Raw genomic sequence first — 18,504 nt, 5'->3', positions numbered from 1 at the left:
AAAAAAAAAAAAGGTAGAATCTACCAAGACATAATCAACTCTGATTAGTCAGCCATGACAGTTGCTGAATAAGCTACATTTCAAGTCCACAATTGGAGAATGAGAGTAGGGTCTTTTTTTTTTTTTATATCCAGTGTGGCTGAAAAGCAACCTACAATGGGGCTGTGGATATGGATAATGGGACTCTAAAAACATACAAAGCACAATCAGTTTTAAGATGTAGACTGCCCTTTTGCTCTTCTCAGGCGGAGTAAGCTCCCCTTTTCCCCTGCAGCTTTAACTCTAAAGCAAGTGACATCATATCCTTTCACAAAACACAAGTGGGTCCCTGAAGTAGTCTACTGCAGCACCCTGGGCAGTCGCTGAACATTGTGATGAAAATCATCTTTCTCTTTGTCTGTGATATAATGGCAAAACTCATTTCTGCCCTCCTTTTCCTGAACCTGGTGTCCTGTGAGTATTTGAGCAATTCATACTATATTATGTGTGCTGTGAGACAGTGAAGAAGACTCTCTTAGACCATGAGCTAGCATCTTGCCACTAAAGAAGGTGGCCATGGTGCATTGTGAGTGAAGCCCCTGCACTGTACAAGAATTATATTAAGGACTGTCACTGCAGTATGTTTTTAATCGAGGTTTGCTATGATAGGGGGAAGCACAGTAATTACTCCCAGAATTCCATGTGAAGAAAGTGGTGTTAAGACCATGAAAAAGCAAAGGCTTTGCTTCCAGGATAGTTATGGCCAAAACCTTCTTAATACACACAAATGAATGTCAAATGCATATGTATAACACCTTTTTAGGGAACTAATTTAATACAATAAAAAGTCCTATAACAAGTTATTAGCATTTTAATTGCTGTTGACTTGTTCTGCACAGTGAAGTAGCAATGCAATCGCTCTACTTTTCATACCAAAACGCTGAAGCTGATTGGAGTAATATATACAGTATATGAATTTTATGTAAATATCTATCTTCATGTATCTCGGCTAAGGCATCACAGAGGTAAATAGTATTTTCATAGCACTATTAACATGTAGGATATTTAAAATGATAATTCGTTTTATTATAATGTCCTCAATCCTCCCCCCCCCCAAAAAAAAAAAAAAAAGTCCTTGTCAAGACTAGGTAACGTTTTCAAGATTATACAGCAAATGGTGAATGCACTCCACTGACAGCTGGGTTAATAATTATTGTGGGGTGCGTTTTGCTGCTCATTCTTTTGTTAGGAGGTTGATGGATTGTCTTGGTATCTGCTTCTTGCTGCAGACACTTCCCAGGAGCTCCATTTGAAGGATGAATCTAACATTGTGCAGACAGGCTCTGGGAAACTGCACTGCTCTTCGAGGGACTCCATTTTACTGGATCAAGGGGTGTACTGGTTCCATCAGAAAAACTCCAACAAGCAGCCCACATTCCTGCTCTTTGTAAATTCATTGGGCAAGAAAATATCTTCAAAAGATGCTGGCCACTTTGGAAGTCAAAAGGACAGCAGGGGATACAACTTAGAGTTCAAATCGTTTGATCATAGCCAAGAAAGCACCTATTATTGCCTATCCATCTATAACTCGGAGATTCACTTCAGCCCTGGCATCCCACTGTACTTCCCAGGTATGGCTCTATACATTACGTGTTAGCAAGGACAACTAATAATATAGGGAAATCCTCTCCCAGCGAAACTTTTCATGGTAGAGTGACTATTTTCTCAAAATCCCTTTAATAACTCCTGTAAGTAACCCAGTCTCCGTGACAGTTTATGCTGCTCCTACACTATCTTAATCAGCTGTTCTTCTTTATATAGAACATAAGAATAGCCTTACTGGGTCAGACCAATGGTTCATCAAGCACAGTAGCCCGTTCTCACGGTGGCCAATCCAAGTCACTAGTACCTGGCCAAAACCCAAGGTGTAGCAATATTCCGTGCTACCGATTTAGGATAAGCAGTGGCTTCCCCCGTGTCTTTCTCAATAACAGACTATGGACTTTTCTTCCAGGAACTTGTCCAAACCTTTCTTAAAACCAGCTATGCTATCCGCTCTTATCACAACCTCTGGCAACGCGTTCCAGAACTTAACTATTCTCTGAATGAACAAAATTTCCTCCTATTGGTTTTAAAAGTATTCCCCTGTAATGGGAATGAGATGTGTTCAACTCACTGGAATGTGGATTTCATATAAACCCTTTATATAAAAAGCAAAAATCTCCTGCTAATATTTAATCCTCTAATAAAGGGTTGTTGTTTTCTTCATGCAAGCAGGAGAATTTACATTTTTAAGTTCTAGAAAATGGTTAGATAGACAAAAAAAAAAAAAGCCCTATGTCCATATTTATTTTGTTGGGTTATGTTTTCTTCATTTTAACAAGAGGAATCACTTAAGATGTAAGGTCTCAAAAAACAACCTTATAGTGAATAATTGTGGTACGTCATGCCGTCTGTGTTGGTTTTACTTAATAATTAAGACCCCGTTTTAATTGTAAATCGCTTTGAATTAATGATATTGCGATACATCAAAATTTTAATAAAACTTGAAACTTGATTGCTGAATAAAAACGTTTTCATTAGTGAATGTCTGACTGGTATAACTAGAAACCCCTGTTGATAGTTCTCCCACTTCTCTTGCTTCTTGGGTTGGATATTTTGAATGAACTGGGCAGAGGAACTTTTGTGAAAAAAATTCTGCTTGCATCCTTTGGTAGCTCTCTAAGCAAGGGGGCATTCTGCTCACCCTCCTGCCCCTGACATTTCCTCACCTTCTCAGAGCACTGACAAATGCAGCTCTCTAAAGATGGCTTTTACTGTTTGGTTTTACTATTTTTGGGGGGGATGGGGGAGGGCGTTGTATACTACTTCTGTAATTTGATTTTACTTTATTTTCCGCTGCCAGAGAGATTGTGCTTGAATAAGCGGAACATAACTCTTCTAAAATAAGAAGGGAAGTTACTAAACTGTGATAAATTATCATATTTTACTGCCTTTTAATTTACCTCTGGACTCACTCACTAACCTAATAGATGTGCACTGCCTTAGGAAAATTTCTTCAACAAGGCAGTAAAAAAATACTAATAGGCAAACAACAACAGATAACTGGGTACATTTCTAAAGCTACCTAAAAATAGTTTGTCCGGTTTAAAGAAATCACCTACCACTGTGTGTATATAATTTGCTACAATGTGGTGGTCATTTTTTGTGCCACCAAAAATGATATTTATTCTGTGTTCTGGAGAGATTTGATGGTTTTCTTTCCACATCCATTCAGTATCCCACTCAAAACTGCACGTTTATAACTTTGATTTATTTGCATTATTTATTTTACAGATTGATTTTTTTTCCACCACTCAGATCTTCTCATAGGGTATAGTGACGTTTATCTGTGTTAAATTCCAATTAGAAATTGAAGGAAAATAATGATTTTCTCAAGGAAGCCAAGATGGTAATGAACGTTTTCTGTTCTTTGAGTGGACACTGGCCGAAGTCCATGCGGGTTAAAGCACAGTCCGCACTTTTAGTTGCTCTAAAAGTTATACATTCTCATCGGTCTCGGAAATTGTGCCTCCCGGGAAGTTGATCCTACGGCATTCCCTCCTCCCCCCCCCCCCCCCCAAAAAAAAAAAAAAAAAAAACCCAACAAAAAACGCTCCATAAGTCAAAGGGACAACGGCAGTGATGATTGTGAAATAAGTGAACTGAGCTGTTCCTTTTGGCTTAGCAAGACCAGTGAAGAGCAGAGATAATATGCAGTTGCGCGTTTAAGGCAGATCAAATGTACGTCGAGGTCCACTCAAATGTAGTTAAGTGAAGTGTAGCTAAGCCCATAATGATCCGACAGAAACAGTAAGAATTAAGAGAAAAGAAATGGAAAGTCTGGGGTTTTTTTTTATTGTTCCTCGTTAAAATATTTTTCTTTCCAGTTACAACAAAGGCTCCTACCACGCCCAGCACAAGCACGGCTGTGGCTCCGAAGCCCAGCACCGCCGGACGCAGGGAGAACTGCACACGTGCTAAACCTCCAGGTAAGGCGCAAGCGCGGCCTCCAGCGTCCAGAAGAAAACGCCCAGCCCCCACTGCTCTGCCTCGCGCTTTCTGTTCTCTTCGTGACGCACTTTTTAAAAAAACGATTTTACTAAAACGCTACGTGGACCCTGCAAATCCTGGTTTTTTACCATGCTCCAAAAAATCACAAACAACAACATACCGATTCGTGAAAAACGGGAAATGTTGCGTCTTGAGTGAAGCGCAGCGATTAAATCCCGTTTTGCATGAGAGCAATAAATGGATCTGGACCGAGTTCGTCCACGGGAATCTATACTGGGGCATAGCAGATTGATTTTTTTTTAACTGATTATTTTGCGCTTTTTTTTTTTCCAGATCCCAGGGAGGGGAGAGCCTTGAATGTTCCCTGTGAATTATATATCTGGGTCCCGTTAGCAGGAGCTTGCCTAATCCTTCTGATTATTGTCGTAGTCACGTCCATCATCCTCTGTAAATGTAAGCAGGGATGGAGGGGTGTTCTGTTTTATTAGAGGGGAAAAAAAAGCACACACCAATTACAAATACTCTGGGCATACACCACAGGTGTCAAAGTTCCTACGAGGGCCGCAATCCAGTCGGGTTTTCAGGATTTCCCCAATGAATATGTATGAGATCTCTTAGCATACAATGAAAGCAGTGCATGCAAATATATCTCATGCATATTCATTGAGGAAATCCTGAAAACCCAAATGGATTGTGGCCCTAGAGCCCTCGAGAAGGGACTTTGACACCCCTGGCATACACAAACATAAATCCGCTGCAGGTACAGGGGGGGGGTGGCGCTGAAAAGTTCTCAGCCCCAACCAGGAAGAGAATGATGTGGAGCCATGAAACTTACAAGTTATTCCAAACTTTTCTTGATACTTTTCGTTTCATTTCATATCACTGAAACGAAAAGCGTCAAGAAAAGTATGGAATAACTTAACTTGTAAGTTTCATGGTTCAACATCATTTCCTTCTTGATTGGGCTGAGAACTTTTCAGCAGCCCCTTGCATATAATGCCTCTGAAAGTAACAGGTTATTCTGTAGTGAGTGGAGAATACTTTAAAAAAGAGAGGGTATTAAAATAAAACAATTTTTAAAAAGGGAGGACATGTGAACTACTAAGCCCGAATATTAGAATTATATAACCATCTTGAAGCTTGGACATTAGATCATTTGTTATTCTATTGTCCATTGATAATTGCTTTTTGGAAATCAATATAGGGTTAAATAAATAGTTTGTTAGATAATCCGGTGGCATTATCCTATGACACCGTATTGTTTGGCATGTCAATGAGAGCCAAATATTCTCTAATAATAACAAGCTTCTACTTATTATGACAGGGGTTGCCATACAACAGATTACGAATAATTGGAAAAATTGGGATAGGCTGAATTATAGCTTTTGGTGGAACTCTTTGTGTCACATATTTAAAATGGAAAGGATAATTGCCATGCAGCAGGGAAATTAAAAAAAATTTCAGGTTATTTGGGAGCCATTAACAAGATACTGTAAAGATTGAAATTACTGCATAGAATAAATATTAAATTTTTTTCCTTTTGTTCATACACGTCCAGGGTGGGGTGGGGGTGGGTTGGAATATTTTATCATTTCTTTTGCTTATGAATAATTGTTGGGTATAAGGGAGGGGGGATAATTGACACGATATACTGTATTAAGAGTGTGTGGCACAGTGGTTAAAGCTACAGCCTCAACACCCTGAGGTTGTGGGTTCAAACCCACGCTGTTCCTGTGACCCTGGGCAAATCACTTAATCCCCCCATTGCCCCAGGTACGTTAGGTAGATTGTGAGCCCGCCGGGACAGACAGAGAAAAATGCTTGAGTACCTGAATTAATTAATGTAAACCGTTCTGAGCTCCCCTGGGAGAACGGTATAGAAAAGTGAATAAATTGAATAAATAAAAAAAATAAAGTATAAAATATATGTATTTTATGTTACACTTATTGTGAGTTTTAAAAATGAATAAAGATTTTTTTTTTTTTTTAAAGAATTGCATAACCAATCAAGAGTCAGAGCAAATGTTTCATCTAATGCAGTATCCTGTTTCCAACAGTCACCAAATCCAAGTCATGAGTACCTGGCAGAGTTCCAAAAAAGTAGCAAAAATCCATGTTATTTTTTTTTTTTTAATCCAGCTAAATTAATTGCTCTTCACATTCTGGGCAATCAGTTCCACAGTTCAATTTTCACTCAATAACATAATTATAATCCATTCTTTTTGTGGACTGGTGCAAAAGCACATTTATTCCTGGTTTCTATAAAGTCAAGATCATACACAAGGTTAATAATACACAGATTAGGTCGCACATGGCAGATGCATGCGCAAATTAATTAATTAACAAGCTCTTAACAATTAGCATTAATTGGTATTAATTTGTACTTACAAACCACAATCTTGAGTCTCAAAAGCTGATGAGCTCCGTCCTAGGTCTGACCATACCATGTTCTGTCATACAGTGTTCTACCACACTATGTCACACTGTTCACCACTGTCCTTCTATACCAGATATGGGCAACTCTGGTCCTCAAGGGCTGGAATCCAGTCGGGTTTTCAGGATTTCCCCAATGAATATGCATGAGATCTCTTTGCATGCACTGTTTTCAATGCATATTCATTGGGGAAATCCTGAAACCCCTATAGGATTCCGGCCCTCGAGGACCGGAGTTGCCCATGTCTGTTCTATACTATAAGCCAGTGGTTCCCAAACCTGTCCTGGGGGACCCCCAGCCAGTCAGGTTTTCAAGATATCCCTAATGAATATGCATGAGAGAGATTTGCATATAATGGAAGTGACAGGTATGCAAATCTCTTTCATGCATATTCATTAGGGATATCTTGAAAACCTGACTGGCTGGGGATCCCCCAGGACAGGTTTGGGAACCACTGCTACCCTGTTTCCCCGATGGTAAGACACTGTCTTATTTTTTTTGGAAGGCCAAAATATGCTCTAGGGCTTATTTTCGGGGGGATGCCTTATTTACCCATGAAGAAGACTACAGTACACAGTTATTGTTGAAAAAAAACAGAATTTTATTACCTGTATTGGATGTTCTGGCCGTGAACAAACTCCTGCAGTCTCCGTTAGGGAGGGATGAGGGAAGCTGCCTGTGTTTCCTTGCGTGGAGTCACGTGTGCGCGCTGCAGTCCTATCACTTCCTCCTCTTCACTTCATGACGAGGCGCGGCACGCAGCCATGGAGGCAAATACGGTAGACGGAGGGACCACACGGAGTCACCCACCGTACCACCCGATTCGGGTAAGCGCAGGTATCGGTGGGTGGCTTATTTGCGGGGGGGTGCCTTATTTTACATTTTTTTCTAAAAAGGGGGGGATGTCTTATTTGATGGCCCTGCCTTATCATCGGGGAAACACGGTATAAGCCATATTTATCATACTGCAGGGGTAGGGAACTCCGGTCCTCGAGAGCCATATTCCAGTCAGGTTTTCAGGATTTCCCCAATGAATATGCATTGAAAGCAGTGCATGCAAATAGATCTCATGCATATTCATTGGGGAAATCCTGAAAACCCGACTGAATTCCGGCCCTCGAGGACCAGAGTTCCCTACCGCTGCCATACTGTGTCTGCCACACTATGTCTGCCATGCTATGATTTCTCATGCCATGTTTGCTGCACATTTGCCGCTCATGTCTTCCATGCTGTGTTTTGTCATCACACTAGCCTTACCATTTTGCCAAGTTGTGTCATACTATATTAACTATGCTTTGTAATACTATGGGCCTCTTCTATCAAACTGCGATAGCAGTTTTTAGCGTGGGGAGCCATGCTGAATGGCCCACGCTGCTCCTGATGCTCATTGAGTTCCTATGAGCGTCGGGGGTAGCGCGGGCCATTCAGCGCGGCTCTCCATGCTACAAACAGCTATCGCAGTGTAATAGAAGAGGGTGAATGTTTGCTGTGCTATGTTTTGCCGAACTATACTCGCCATATCATATTATGTTTCACCATGCTTTGTTAGCTATGTTTTGCCATCTTTGCCATGCTATCTTTTACCATACTATGTCTGGAGCTGCAGTCTCGGCACCCTGAGGTTGTGGTGCAAGCACATGCTGCTCCTTGTGACCCTGGGCAAAGTCAGCTGTTCCCCCATTACCCCAGTATATTAGATAAAATAGTGTGCCCACTGGGACAGACAGGGAATTATGCTTGAGTACCTGAATAAATTCATGTAAACCGTTCTGAGTTCCCCTGAGAGAACGGTATAGAAAATTAAATAAACGTGTCTATGCATAGAGAATGATGCGGGGGGAGAGGGGGGGAAATTGTCCCCTTTCCCAGTCTGTCCGCATGAGCTCAGCCCTGAACCTGCCCTTTCCTCACCAGCTCAGTCCGCATCCCTGCCCCGCCCCCATGAGCTCGGTCCCCATCCCTGCCCCGTCCCCACAAACCATCTGATCCTATCTGTACAAGCCTCGAATAGTTGTGATTTTATACTGAACTTACTATATTTTATTGACGTATAAAAAGAAACAATATCTAGCATTACCCCTCTGTGTCCATATATCACCCCCATGCAGCATTCCCCTTTTTGTCCCTGTTCCTATGCTCCCATTCATGCCCACCATCTCCCCTCTTTTTGTATATCTCTGTGTCCAGCTTCTCCCCTCTCTTACTCCCTTACACCAATGTGTCTCTCACACTTTCTCTTTCCTCCCTCCTTCCACTATGTTCAATATTTCACTCACTCTTCCTTCATCCACTTGATTCAGCTTTTCTTTTTCCCTTTCCTTCTCTCGCTTCCTCCCTGCAGATCCTGCACCTCTCTCCTTTCCCTCTAGCCCCCTTCCCGTGGGTCCAACACCTCTATCCCCTCCCTTCAGCATCCAGGTGTGGGTCTGGCACCTCTCCCTTCCCTCCAGCTCCTCTTCACCCACCACATGGGCCCAACACCTGTTTCTCTTCTTCCCCAATCCCCAAACCAGATCCAGTAACTGTCTCCCTTCCCTTCAGCTCCAGCAATCCAGCAGCCCAAGCAAACCCCTCCCTCCTTCATGGGTACAGCAGCAGACACACACACACCCTCCCCCCCGTGAGTCCAGCAGCCCCCTTCATCATGGATTCAACAGCCTTCACACCCTCCCTCCCTGGATCCCCGAATGCCGGTGGCAAAAAACCCCAAACACAATAAACCTGCGGCTCCTGGGTTGGCCCTTTCGCACCTCCCAGGGCTGGCCTACCAGCCAGTTGGAAGCTTCCAGCAAGTAGTGCTGCTCCAGTAACCTTCTTGTCGCTGAGTCCCTCCTTCCGATGTAACTTCCGGTTTTGCCCAAAAAGGTGTCCATGGGAAGGGTATTCCAAAAATTTAGGCAGAGTTAGAGAATTCCTGGCTTGTGTGCCCAATTTGTGCACCAGGCTTTACACCAAATTTCAGCAGGCATAAGTCTACGTGCCCAAAAATGAGCACAGGAATCATCACTTAGTGCTATTCTGTAAAAGAACAGCTGAGGAGGGAGGATATGATTGAGGTGTACAAAATTCTGAGGGGTGTAGAACAGGTAAAATTACAAAAGACTAGGGGAACGAGGTTACATGGAAATACCTTTAAAACAAATAGTAGGACATATTTTTATCTCAACAAATAGTTAAGCTCTGGAATTATCAAAGAATGTTGTAACAGTAATTTTAAAAAGGTTTGGACAAGTTCCTGGAGGAAATAGTCTCCTATTGAGGCACACATGGGGGAGGCCACTGCTTGCCCTGGGTTCGGTAGCATGGAATGTTGCTATTATTTGGGTTTCTGCCAGCTACTTGTGACCTGGATTGGCCACCCTTGGAAACAGGATACTGGGCTAGGGGGCTATTCTTATGTTCTCATGTAGGAGCACTTGGTGTGGAACACCCTTTATAGAATACAAGTTTAGCATGGATCTTTCTGGCATCCAAATTTGGGCACCAACTACAAAAGTGAAGGATACAGAAGCATGAAATTATAATATAAAAATTATATCCTCAAAAATTAAACAAAAATGTCAACAAAATACTGACTGTGTACGTACCTAAGGAGGACCGTGTACTTAAGGAGGAAAAAAGACCTCAGATTCTCTTGACAGGCAAATTAAACAGTGTATGCCTGTTATTTAGGGTAAAATCAATCATTGGTCAAAGAATAAAACCTCATTTATCATAAATATGCAAATCTCCAATGTATATATATCAACTAACAAAGAGCAGCACAACTTAACTAGAGAGATTTTTTTCTTTAACCAGTGATTGATTTTACCCTAAATAACAGGCATACACTGTTTAATTTGCCTGTCAAGGGAATCTGGGGTCTTTTTTCCTTCTTAACCACCTCCTTTACAAAGCCGTGCTAGTGTTTTTAGTACTGGCAGCCATGGTAACAGCTCCGACTCTCATAGAATTTCTATGAGCATCTGAGCTGTTACCACCGCACCCAGGGCTAAAAACGCTAGGGCAGCTTTGTAAAGGAGGGGGGTAAGTAAAGTATACAGTCAGTATTTCGCTGACATTTACGCCTAATTTTTGAGGTTATAATTTCATGTTTTTATACCCTTCACTTTTGTAGTTGGCGTGTATGTGGGATTTTGTCTTTTTGATTTTCTTTTGAGATTTTCAGCTGTAGACCCAAATTTGGGCGCCATTTACTCAATCTGGGGCTTACTGGAGACATGAAATGAAGGATCGCAGTTGCATATGAGGGGGCTGCTGAAAGGTTCTCAGCCCAACCAAGAAGAGAATGATGTGGAGCTATGAAACTTACAAGTTATTCCACATTTTTCTTGACATTTTTCATTTCAATGATATGAAATGAAGTGAAAAGTGTCAAGAGAAGTATGGAATAACTTGTAAGTTTCATGGCTTCACATCATTCTCAGTTGGGCTGAGAACTTTTCAGCGGCTCCTCGTATGTAGATATATAGTTACAGATGACTACTAAACACAGTACAGTTGCTATGGATATTTGTAAATCTATAGATAACCTTAAAAAATTTGATCTTATATGGGGGACAAATCTAAATAGATGGTATTATAATAACATGCAAGCACTTAAAGAAGAACATTAATTATTGAGTATTTAAAGCAGATCATTTGCGTTATGAGCAATGATTTGTTATGATCAATTGAATGTGTGAGCGTTGCAAATATTTTGGCTTTGTTTTAATTTTTGTATTACATTAGCTTTGCAATGTTTTGTTTTGATTATGTATGTTAAATTGTGATCAGAGAACTATATAAGTATTAAATAATAATATTACTTGGGTGTGTTGAAAAGTTCTCAGTCCAACCGAGAAAAGAATGATGTGGATATGGTTCAATCAATGATCTGAAACAATGTCAAAACAGAGAATTTTGTTTCTGCAGTTTGGCACTTAACAAAATAAGATAACACTCTTTTCAGCTACAGTGGCAAAATAACGCTGGGTTGGGTTGAGAACTTTTCAGCACCCCCTGGTAGAGCTCTAGATACAGTTAGCATTTTGATATATTGCTGCTGAGCAGAAGTCCAGAGATTCTTCCTGTGGATAAACTTTATTTTATTTGTATTCATAAATTAATCCGTTGTCCTACTGCAGTTACTGGAATCTGACTTTTATTTCATTTCAGATTCCAGGAGGAAACGCTTCAAGCAGTACTGCCACTGCCGAAAGAGGTCAGCATTTTCATATTCTTTCCAGGGAGATTTTCTTGCATATTTTCTTGTTCTTTATGCTGCCTAAGAGCAAGCGTGATGAGTTTTAGATGAGGATTCTTGCCTGTAGACCAGAAGTGGCTCTGGCAAATGCTTCAACACAAGAATTGCATACGAATAGTGCAAGTGATCACTCAATTCAGGGCTGATGCAAAGCAAAGCAAACTTTCAGCCTTGCCACCCCCATTCCCCCAATTCATTTTCAGTCTCCTAATTCCTCCATTATATCATGTCTTGCAATATTGAACAGTGTTTTTCACACCCAGACAAACAATGGCGGCCATTTCCAAAAGTCATTCGCCCAGGTAAATGGGCTGTTTCACATTTGGGAAAAAACAAAGCCAGCAAAAGAGTATATAAAGCAACAAGTGGGTAACTCTGTAGGGAAAACGACTTTAGAAAACCAAACCGTAGACATAATCTGAAGCCTAGCGGTTATATTGGTTTAATTGTTATTCATTAGTCCTGAAAACCCCCTTTTTAAAATTATGTTATTTTTTTGCTTTTGTGAAAATTTTTATGTTTAACTTGGTTCACATGTTTGAAATATGAAAAACAATTTTAAAAAAACTCAAAATGGCCTCTAAGGGCTCCTTTTACTAAGGTGCGCTAGCGTTTTTAGCACGTGCCAATCAAAAAATTACCGCCTGCTTAAAAGGAGGTGGTAGCGGCTAGCGTGCGCTGCATTTTAGCGTGCGCTATTCTGCGTGTTAAGGCCCTAACGCACCTTTGTAAAAGGAGCCCTAAACCTCAATTGACCTGAATGCTCATATAGAAAATGCGCTTACAGTAGCTTAAAGTGTAGCCAATGATATCCCATATACCTATTGCCAGCATCAAAATTTAGAGGGACACAATTAATGAAAATAGTCTGTATAGAATTCTGAATGCAATCAAATATGAAATTGAAAATAAAAATGAACATGTTAAAAAAGTTTTTATACAACAATCCTGGGCTGGGAAACAAACTCCAATGCCAATGCGCCACACTTTGTAGAGATCTTTATGTGATATTGCTAGAGTTAACCCATTTGGACGGCAATTCTGCAAAATTGCAAATAGATAGTTCTCTGGCTTAAAAGAAATTAAAAAAAACATTTTGCATTCCTTTTGCTAACTGAATCATAAAAATAAAAACAATAAATGTGTTTGGTCTATATATAGTTCTAAAGCAAATTATTGTCTTGATTTGCTGGATAGGAATATTTTTTAAAAAGTCTTTCTGCTAGAAACGTAGGGAGAGGGGAGACATGATCGAAACATTTAAGTACCTCACGAGACGTGTCGAAGTGGAAGATGATATTTTCTTTCTCAAGGGACCCTCGGCCACAAGAGGGCACCCGCTCAAACTCAGGGGCGGAAAATTTCATGGCGACACCAGAAAGTATTTCTTCACAGAGAGAGTGGTCGATCATTGGAACAAGCTTCCAGTGCAGGTGATCGAGGCAGACAGCGTGTCAGACTTTAAGAATAAATGGGATACCCATGTGGGATCCCTACGAGGGTCAAGATAAGAAAATTGGGTCATTAGGGCATAGACAGGGGGTGGATAAGCAGAGTGGGCAGACTTGATGGGCTGTAGCCCTTTTCTGCCGTCATCTTCTATGTTTCTATGTTTGAATTGACCCTTAAGGACAATGTTGTAAATTGATTCTTTAAAAGAAAGCATTCCATTCTATAATGTGGCTTTCAAAGCCACATTATAGAATGGGACAGTCAGGATGTATTGTTTTGTACTGACTGTAGCTTCTCTTTGCAGCCTCGCATAGCCTTGCTGCATAGCCAGCGTTGGCTTGTCAAGGGAGGCTGAAGTAATGCATCCTTTCCTCCGCCACCACTGCTGCCATCGTACTTTTGCTGGCATGGATGCACAATGCCCGCCAGCCAATGAGATCTGCTGCCAGAACTATCCCAGTGCTGCCTCGGTTGGGAAGGTGTTGGTGGCTTCCTGCCTCGTGCATGATCAGTTCGTGCATAAGGAGTGCTGATGTCGCCAACAGGAAAGGAGGCCACTGACTTCTTCCCATCTGAGGCAGCAATGGGGCTGGCAGGGATTGGGCATCCTCACCAGGCAGTCTAAGGTTACTGTAGTTGTGGAGGGGGCCTGAGCCAAAGGTTTGGGGGGAGGGGAGGTCCAGGCCCCAAAGGCCTCCCCTTCCATGGCTACCTTATGGCTACCAAGGCCTCCCCCTCCATGGCTACACTACTACTTCCTAGGCACCCACCCAGTCTTATCTAATGTATGGGCTAGCTCTTGCTCAACACTGCATCACTGAAAACAATTAAAGTGCTGATGTGTTTCTTCTATCCTCCAAACTAAAACCATTCTCAGTAAATTCTAAATCTTCTTTGTCCATTTCTTTCTTCCTTTAGACCTATGAAGGAGAACAATGGCAGACTGAACCCTTCGGACCGATATGTGTAGCCTGACCAAGGAACACCTCACATTGGACTGGCATATAGGACGATAAGTGTCTTGGCACTGGAAACTGCTTGCCTTTATGTGTGTGCTCTACATTCTGCATTGATCAGTTCATTAAAAAGTCTCCTTTACAATGACCTTTCCTTCTCTATGTACACTGTCTAGAACAGGGGTGGGCAACTCCGTTCCTCGAGGGCCGGAATCCAGTCGGGTTTTCAGGATTTCCCCAATGAATATGCATGAGATCTATTTGCATGCACTGCTTTCAATGCATATTCATTGAAGAAATCCTGAAAACTCGATTGGATTCCGGCCCTCGAGGACCGGAGTTGCCCACCCCTGGTCTAGAACCATTCTGCGACTGATGTTTAAGGAATTTTAGTTTCTATATCCCTATTTCTGACAGAGGCGTGGGAAGAGGAACCTTTGATGAAACAGAACTTTGGCGACCCCTAAATAATCTACATTTTTCTAGGTTTCAAAGTAGAGAATGACACGGTGACAAAATTCATCACCGTTCCCGTCCCCGCGGGAAATCATCTTCATGTCATTCTTTAAGGAGAGAGGGAAGAATCAGAGTATGAATGGCCACAACCACTGACCCACAAGATTTGCTTTGAAGAATGCTGGTGTAGAAGGATTGGGGTTGAAATAGATACTAGAAAATGACATGAGATTTTTTCCCGTGGTTATCCGCGGGGACGGGAACGGTGATGAATTTTGTCACCGTGTCATTCTCTATTTCAAAGCTCATTTTCTCTAAGTTTTATTCTAGAGTTGATCAGCTTGTAACAGGATAACATTAAAACAAAATACAGTATTTTGGCATAGGGAAAAATAACAGCACACACTGTTATTAAAAGTATCACAAATTATGAACTTGTTTTAACCAATGCAAACATTTACCTAGATGCAACACTGGCAAATGCTTAAAGTCTAGATATAAGAAATCTAATCTGCTACTGTTAGTAATTATTTCACACCCAGGGATCTCAAAGTCCCTCCTTGAGGGCCGCAATCCAGTCGGGTTTTCAGGATTTCCCCAATGAATATGCATTGAAAGCAGTGCATGCACATAGATCTCATGCATATTCATTGGGGAAATCCTGAAAACCAGACTGGATTGCGGCCCTCAAGGAGGGACTTTGAGACCCCTGTTCACACCTATGGAGGCTCTATGCTTCCTAGTTTGAAAACTAGCATATGCAGATATATTTCTTTGTCTGCTTAAATGCAAAACATTTGCAAGAAGTTAAGATTTTATAATGCAACAAACAGACTCCCCCCCCCCTTTACAAAACCGCGATAGCAGTTCTTAGCACAGGCCGGTGTGCTGGATGCTCTGCGCTGCTCCCAATGCTCATAGAATTCCTATGAGCATCGGGGAGCATAAGAACATAAGAATAGCCTTACGGTGGTCAGACCAATGGTCATAGAAACATAGAAATAGACAGCAGATAAGGGCCACGGCCCATCTAGTCTGCCTACCCTAATGACCCTCACCTACCTTTGCTTTGTGAATAGATCCCATGTGTCGATCCCATTTGGCCTTAAAGTCAAGCACGCTGCTGGCCTCAATCACCTGCAGTGGAAGACCATCAAGCCCAGTAGCCCATTCTCACGGTGGCCAATCCAGGTCGTACCTGGCCAAAACCCAAAGAGCATTCAGTGTGCTGGCCTGCAGTTTTGTAAAAGGGGAGGAGAGAGAGGCAATATATAGCTACACCAGGTCATGCATCCAGGACAAAGAAAACAGCTGATTACTAACCAGTAGGAGTTAAAAATAAACTTTGTTCAAAGAGCAACTTCATATAGAAGCAGTACTTAAAGCTAGGCACAGTTTACAGAATAGCGCTTACATCTAGGAATTACGCCTAACTTTAGGAGTGTCCATAAAACCTTTGTGCAAAACCTCACACCTAACGTTAGAAGGGGAACCCCTTATTCTATAATTATCACATAACTTACCCCCCCATTTTTGACTTGAGTGTAATGTTTAGGGGTTGATCCTGTGCCTAAATTTGCATGCATATCTTTTAAATAAAACTAATTAGCACTAAAAATTGCTAATTATGGTCCCAATTATTGCTGTTAATTGGCTTATTATTCAATTAAAAACTGTGTCCAAATTTGCACGCACAATTTTTAATCATTTTTATAGAATTCATGGAATTTATAGAATGGTGTAACTCCCAGTACCTAATTTATCAATTGTTTAATCACATGCCCTGTATGTTTCAACACCTTAATGTCTGCATCACATTCAAAATTAACTATTCATCTTGAACTAGCATAATTGGGAAGCTTTTCTGACAGTGTTTTAAGCAGTGCACAATGAACTCAGTTTATTTTCAGCAACCTTCTGAATGATTTATGCTCTCTTATGATGCACCAAGCATTATTAGTAGTAATTTTAAAAAACCAACACAAATCAATTCGTTTAGTTTTTGGTGGAATTTTGTCCTAGCAATTGCAGTCTTTGGAGATAGGATGTATCTGGTTTTCTGGCAATGAGTTTTTGTAACCTATGTAACACAGAACACCGTTGTACTGAGAGCTGCAGCCAATCTTTATATTTTTTCTTTTGTAAAAATATAATTTCTACTTATATGATTTATTATTTTATCTCATATTATTGGCAAATACTTTTACTGGCATAAAAGATAAATAAATGTTTCTTACTTGTTTCTAGATATTACGAGAAGCCGCTGAAAAGTTCTCAGCCCAACCAACAAAGTTGGGGCAGTCACCATCAATGGCTATACACTTAGGGAACGATTCTCAAAACTATAATGTGGCCGTTAAACTGGTTCCAGCTGGTTTAGCATTCGTGTATTTTAGTGGCAGAGTATCAAAATGGCTTACCATGGTCTTTTCTGAGGTTCCTAGAGTCTCTGACTCTGCCATGCAAATGTATTACAGCAAGGTTATTAATATTAAAACAAGCACTCCGAGCAATTCTTTATTATCGCTGGGTAATTCTCTAACTTCGCTGTCCTACATTTGAGAGCAAAATTTTCTGGCAGGTCTGAGCTATCATAGCCTTACTTTCTGGTCAGTGCCTGAGCACTGATGGCAAGTAAGTCTTGATGGCTCAGACCTGCCAGAAAATTTTGGCACTACCAAGCAACCCCTCCCACCCCACCCCAGCAGCAGGAGGAACGCCCACTCTCTCCCGCTGCCAAGCAACACCCCCTCCCCCCGGCAGCGGGAGGGATGTCTACTCCCTCCTGCTGCCAAGCAACACCCCCCTCCCCCAGCAGCAGGAGGGATGCCCATCCCCCCCCCCCCCCCCCCCCGCCACCAAGCAACATCCCCATCAGTGGGAGGTATGCCCACTCCCATCACCAAGCAACAGCCCCCGAGGCCTCTGATGACACCCCCCCTTTGTTTACAAAAGCCAGCTGAAGGGGTGCCTACTCCCTCTAGCCAGCAGGCCCATCTCTTCAAAATGGTGAGCCTTCCCCTCCCCGGTACATCCTGGGATGTGCCAGGGAGGGACCTAAGGCTCTGATTGGCCCAGGTGCCTAAGGCCTCTCCCCTAGAGGGGGATTTAAGGAACCTGGGCCCATCAGAGCCTTAGGCCCCTCCTCAGTGCATCTCAAGATGCACCGAGGAGGGAAAGGCCAGAGGAAGAAGGCATCCCTTCAGCTGGCCTTTGTAAACAAGGTAAGGGGGGCAAGGGAATCGTCAAAGATATGGGGGGTGGCAGGGGGCTGTTACTTGGTGGCAGGACGAAGTGGGCATCCCTCCTGCTGCTGGGGAGTGTTGCTTGATGGTGGGAGTAGGCATCCCTCCTGCTTCCAGGATGGGTTGCTTGATGGAGGCAGCAGGAGGGAGTGGGCATTCCTTCTGCCAATCTTCGATTTGGGGGTATTTTTTTGTGGGTTTATTCTGTGCATGTGCCGATCACTATCACCAGCAATCGTCACATGAAAATTTAGTGACCCTCTGCAATCCTCATTTGCATCTGCGTTTTTTTTTTTTTTTTTAAAGAATGGCTTGTTATAATAGCTGCTACAACAGCAGCCCATAAGATTTTACCACCAACATTAGAGAATTTTATCCATTTGAGAATTTTCCACTTTTATCGTTCCATTGGAAACATACAGAACAAAGAAAATGGAAAATTGCTGGCTACATGTAGGCCTTGAGGGAGACTGACCTAAATTTGTTGGTTGGGCTGAGAACTTTTCAGCGGCCCTTCGTAGTGAAGAAGTAAATGAAATACTTCTTGTTATTTTTAGAGGAATTAGGCAGAATCTATTCCAGGTCTCACCGTCAAAGCTAATTATGGCAGTCTGTAGAGGATTGCTGGTGCTGTAGAAATCCTAGCAGGCTGCCGTCGGCGTTTGCAGCATATTCCCTCTGCCA

General features: G+C 41.9%; 1 protein-coding gene across 1 annotated transcript; it reads left to right on the top strand.

Annotated features, from left to right (window-relative positions):
- The first annotated feature begins 317 nt into the window (after positions 1-317).
- On the top strand, positions 318-14,174 carry CD8A (CD8a molecule). Its single transcript, XM_033959666.1, has 6 exons — positions 318-453; positions 1,269-1,610; positions 3,837-4,010; positions 4,366-4,485; positions 11,624-11,669; positions 14,082-14,174. The coding sequence occupies exons 1-6, from the start codon at positions 375-377 to the stop codon at positions 14,131-14,133; spliced, it is 813 nt and encodes a 270-aa protein (XP_033815557.1). The 5' UTR covers positions 318-374; the 3' UTR covers positions 14,134-14,174.
- Positions 14,175-18,504: the final 4,330 nt, after the last annotated feature.

Source organism: Geotrypetes seraphini, chromosome 1 (assembly GCF_902459505.1).
Source record: "Geotrypetes seraphini chromosome 1, aGeoSer1.1, whole genome shotgun sequence".
In the NCBI taxonomy this organism is placed as follows: domain Eukaryota; kingdom Metazoa; phylum Chordata; class Amphibia; order Gymnophiona; family Dermophiidae; genus Geotrypetes; species Geotrypetes seraphini.
The sequence above is the reverse complement of the archived record's forward strand: the minus strand, read 5'-3'. Positions and strand labels throughout refer to the sequence as shown.

Coding starts and splice junctions, on each gene's coding strand:
- CD8A (XM_033959666.1), top strand. CDS start 375: ATGAAAATCATCTTTCTCTTTGTCTGTGATATAATGGCAAAACTCATT. Junction 454..1,268: donor TTTCCTGAACCTGGTGTCCT/GTGAGTATTTGA, acceptor TTCTTGCTGCAG/ACACTTCCCAGGAGCTCCAT. Junction 4,486..11,623: donor GTCCATCATCCTCTGTAAAT/GTAAGCAGGGAT, acceptor ATTTCATTTCAG/ATTCCAGGAGGAAACGCTTC.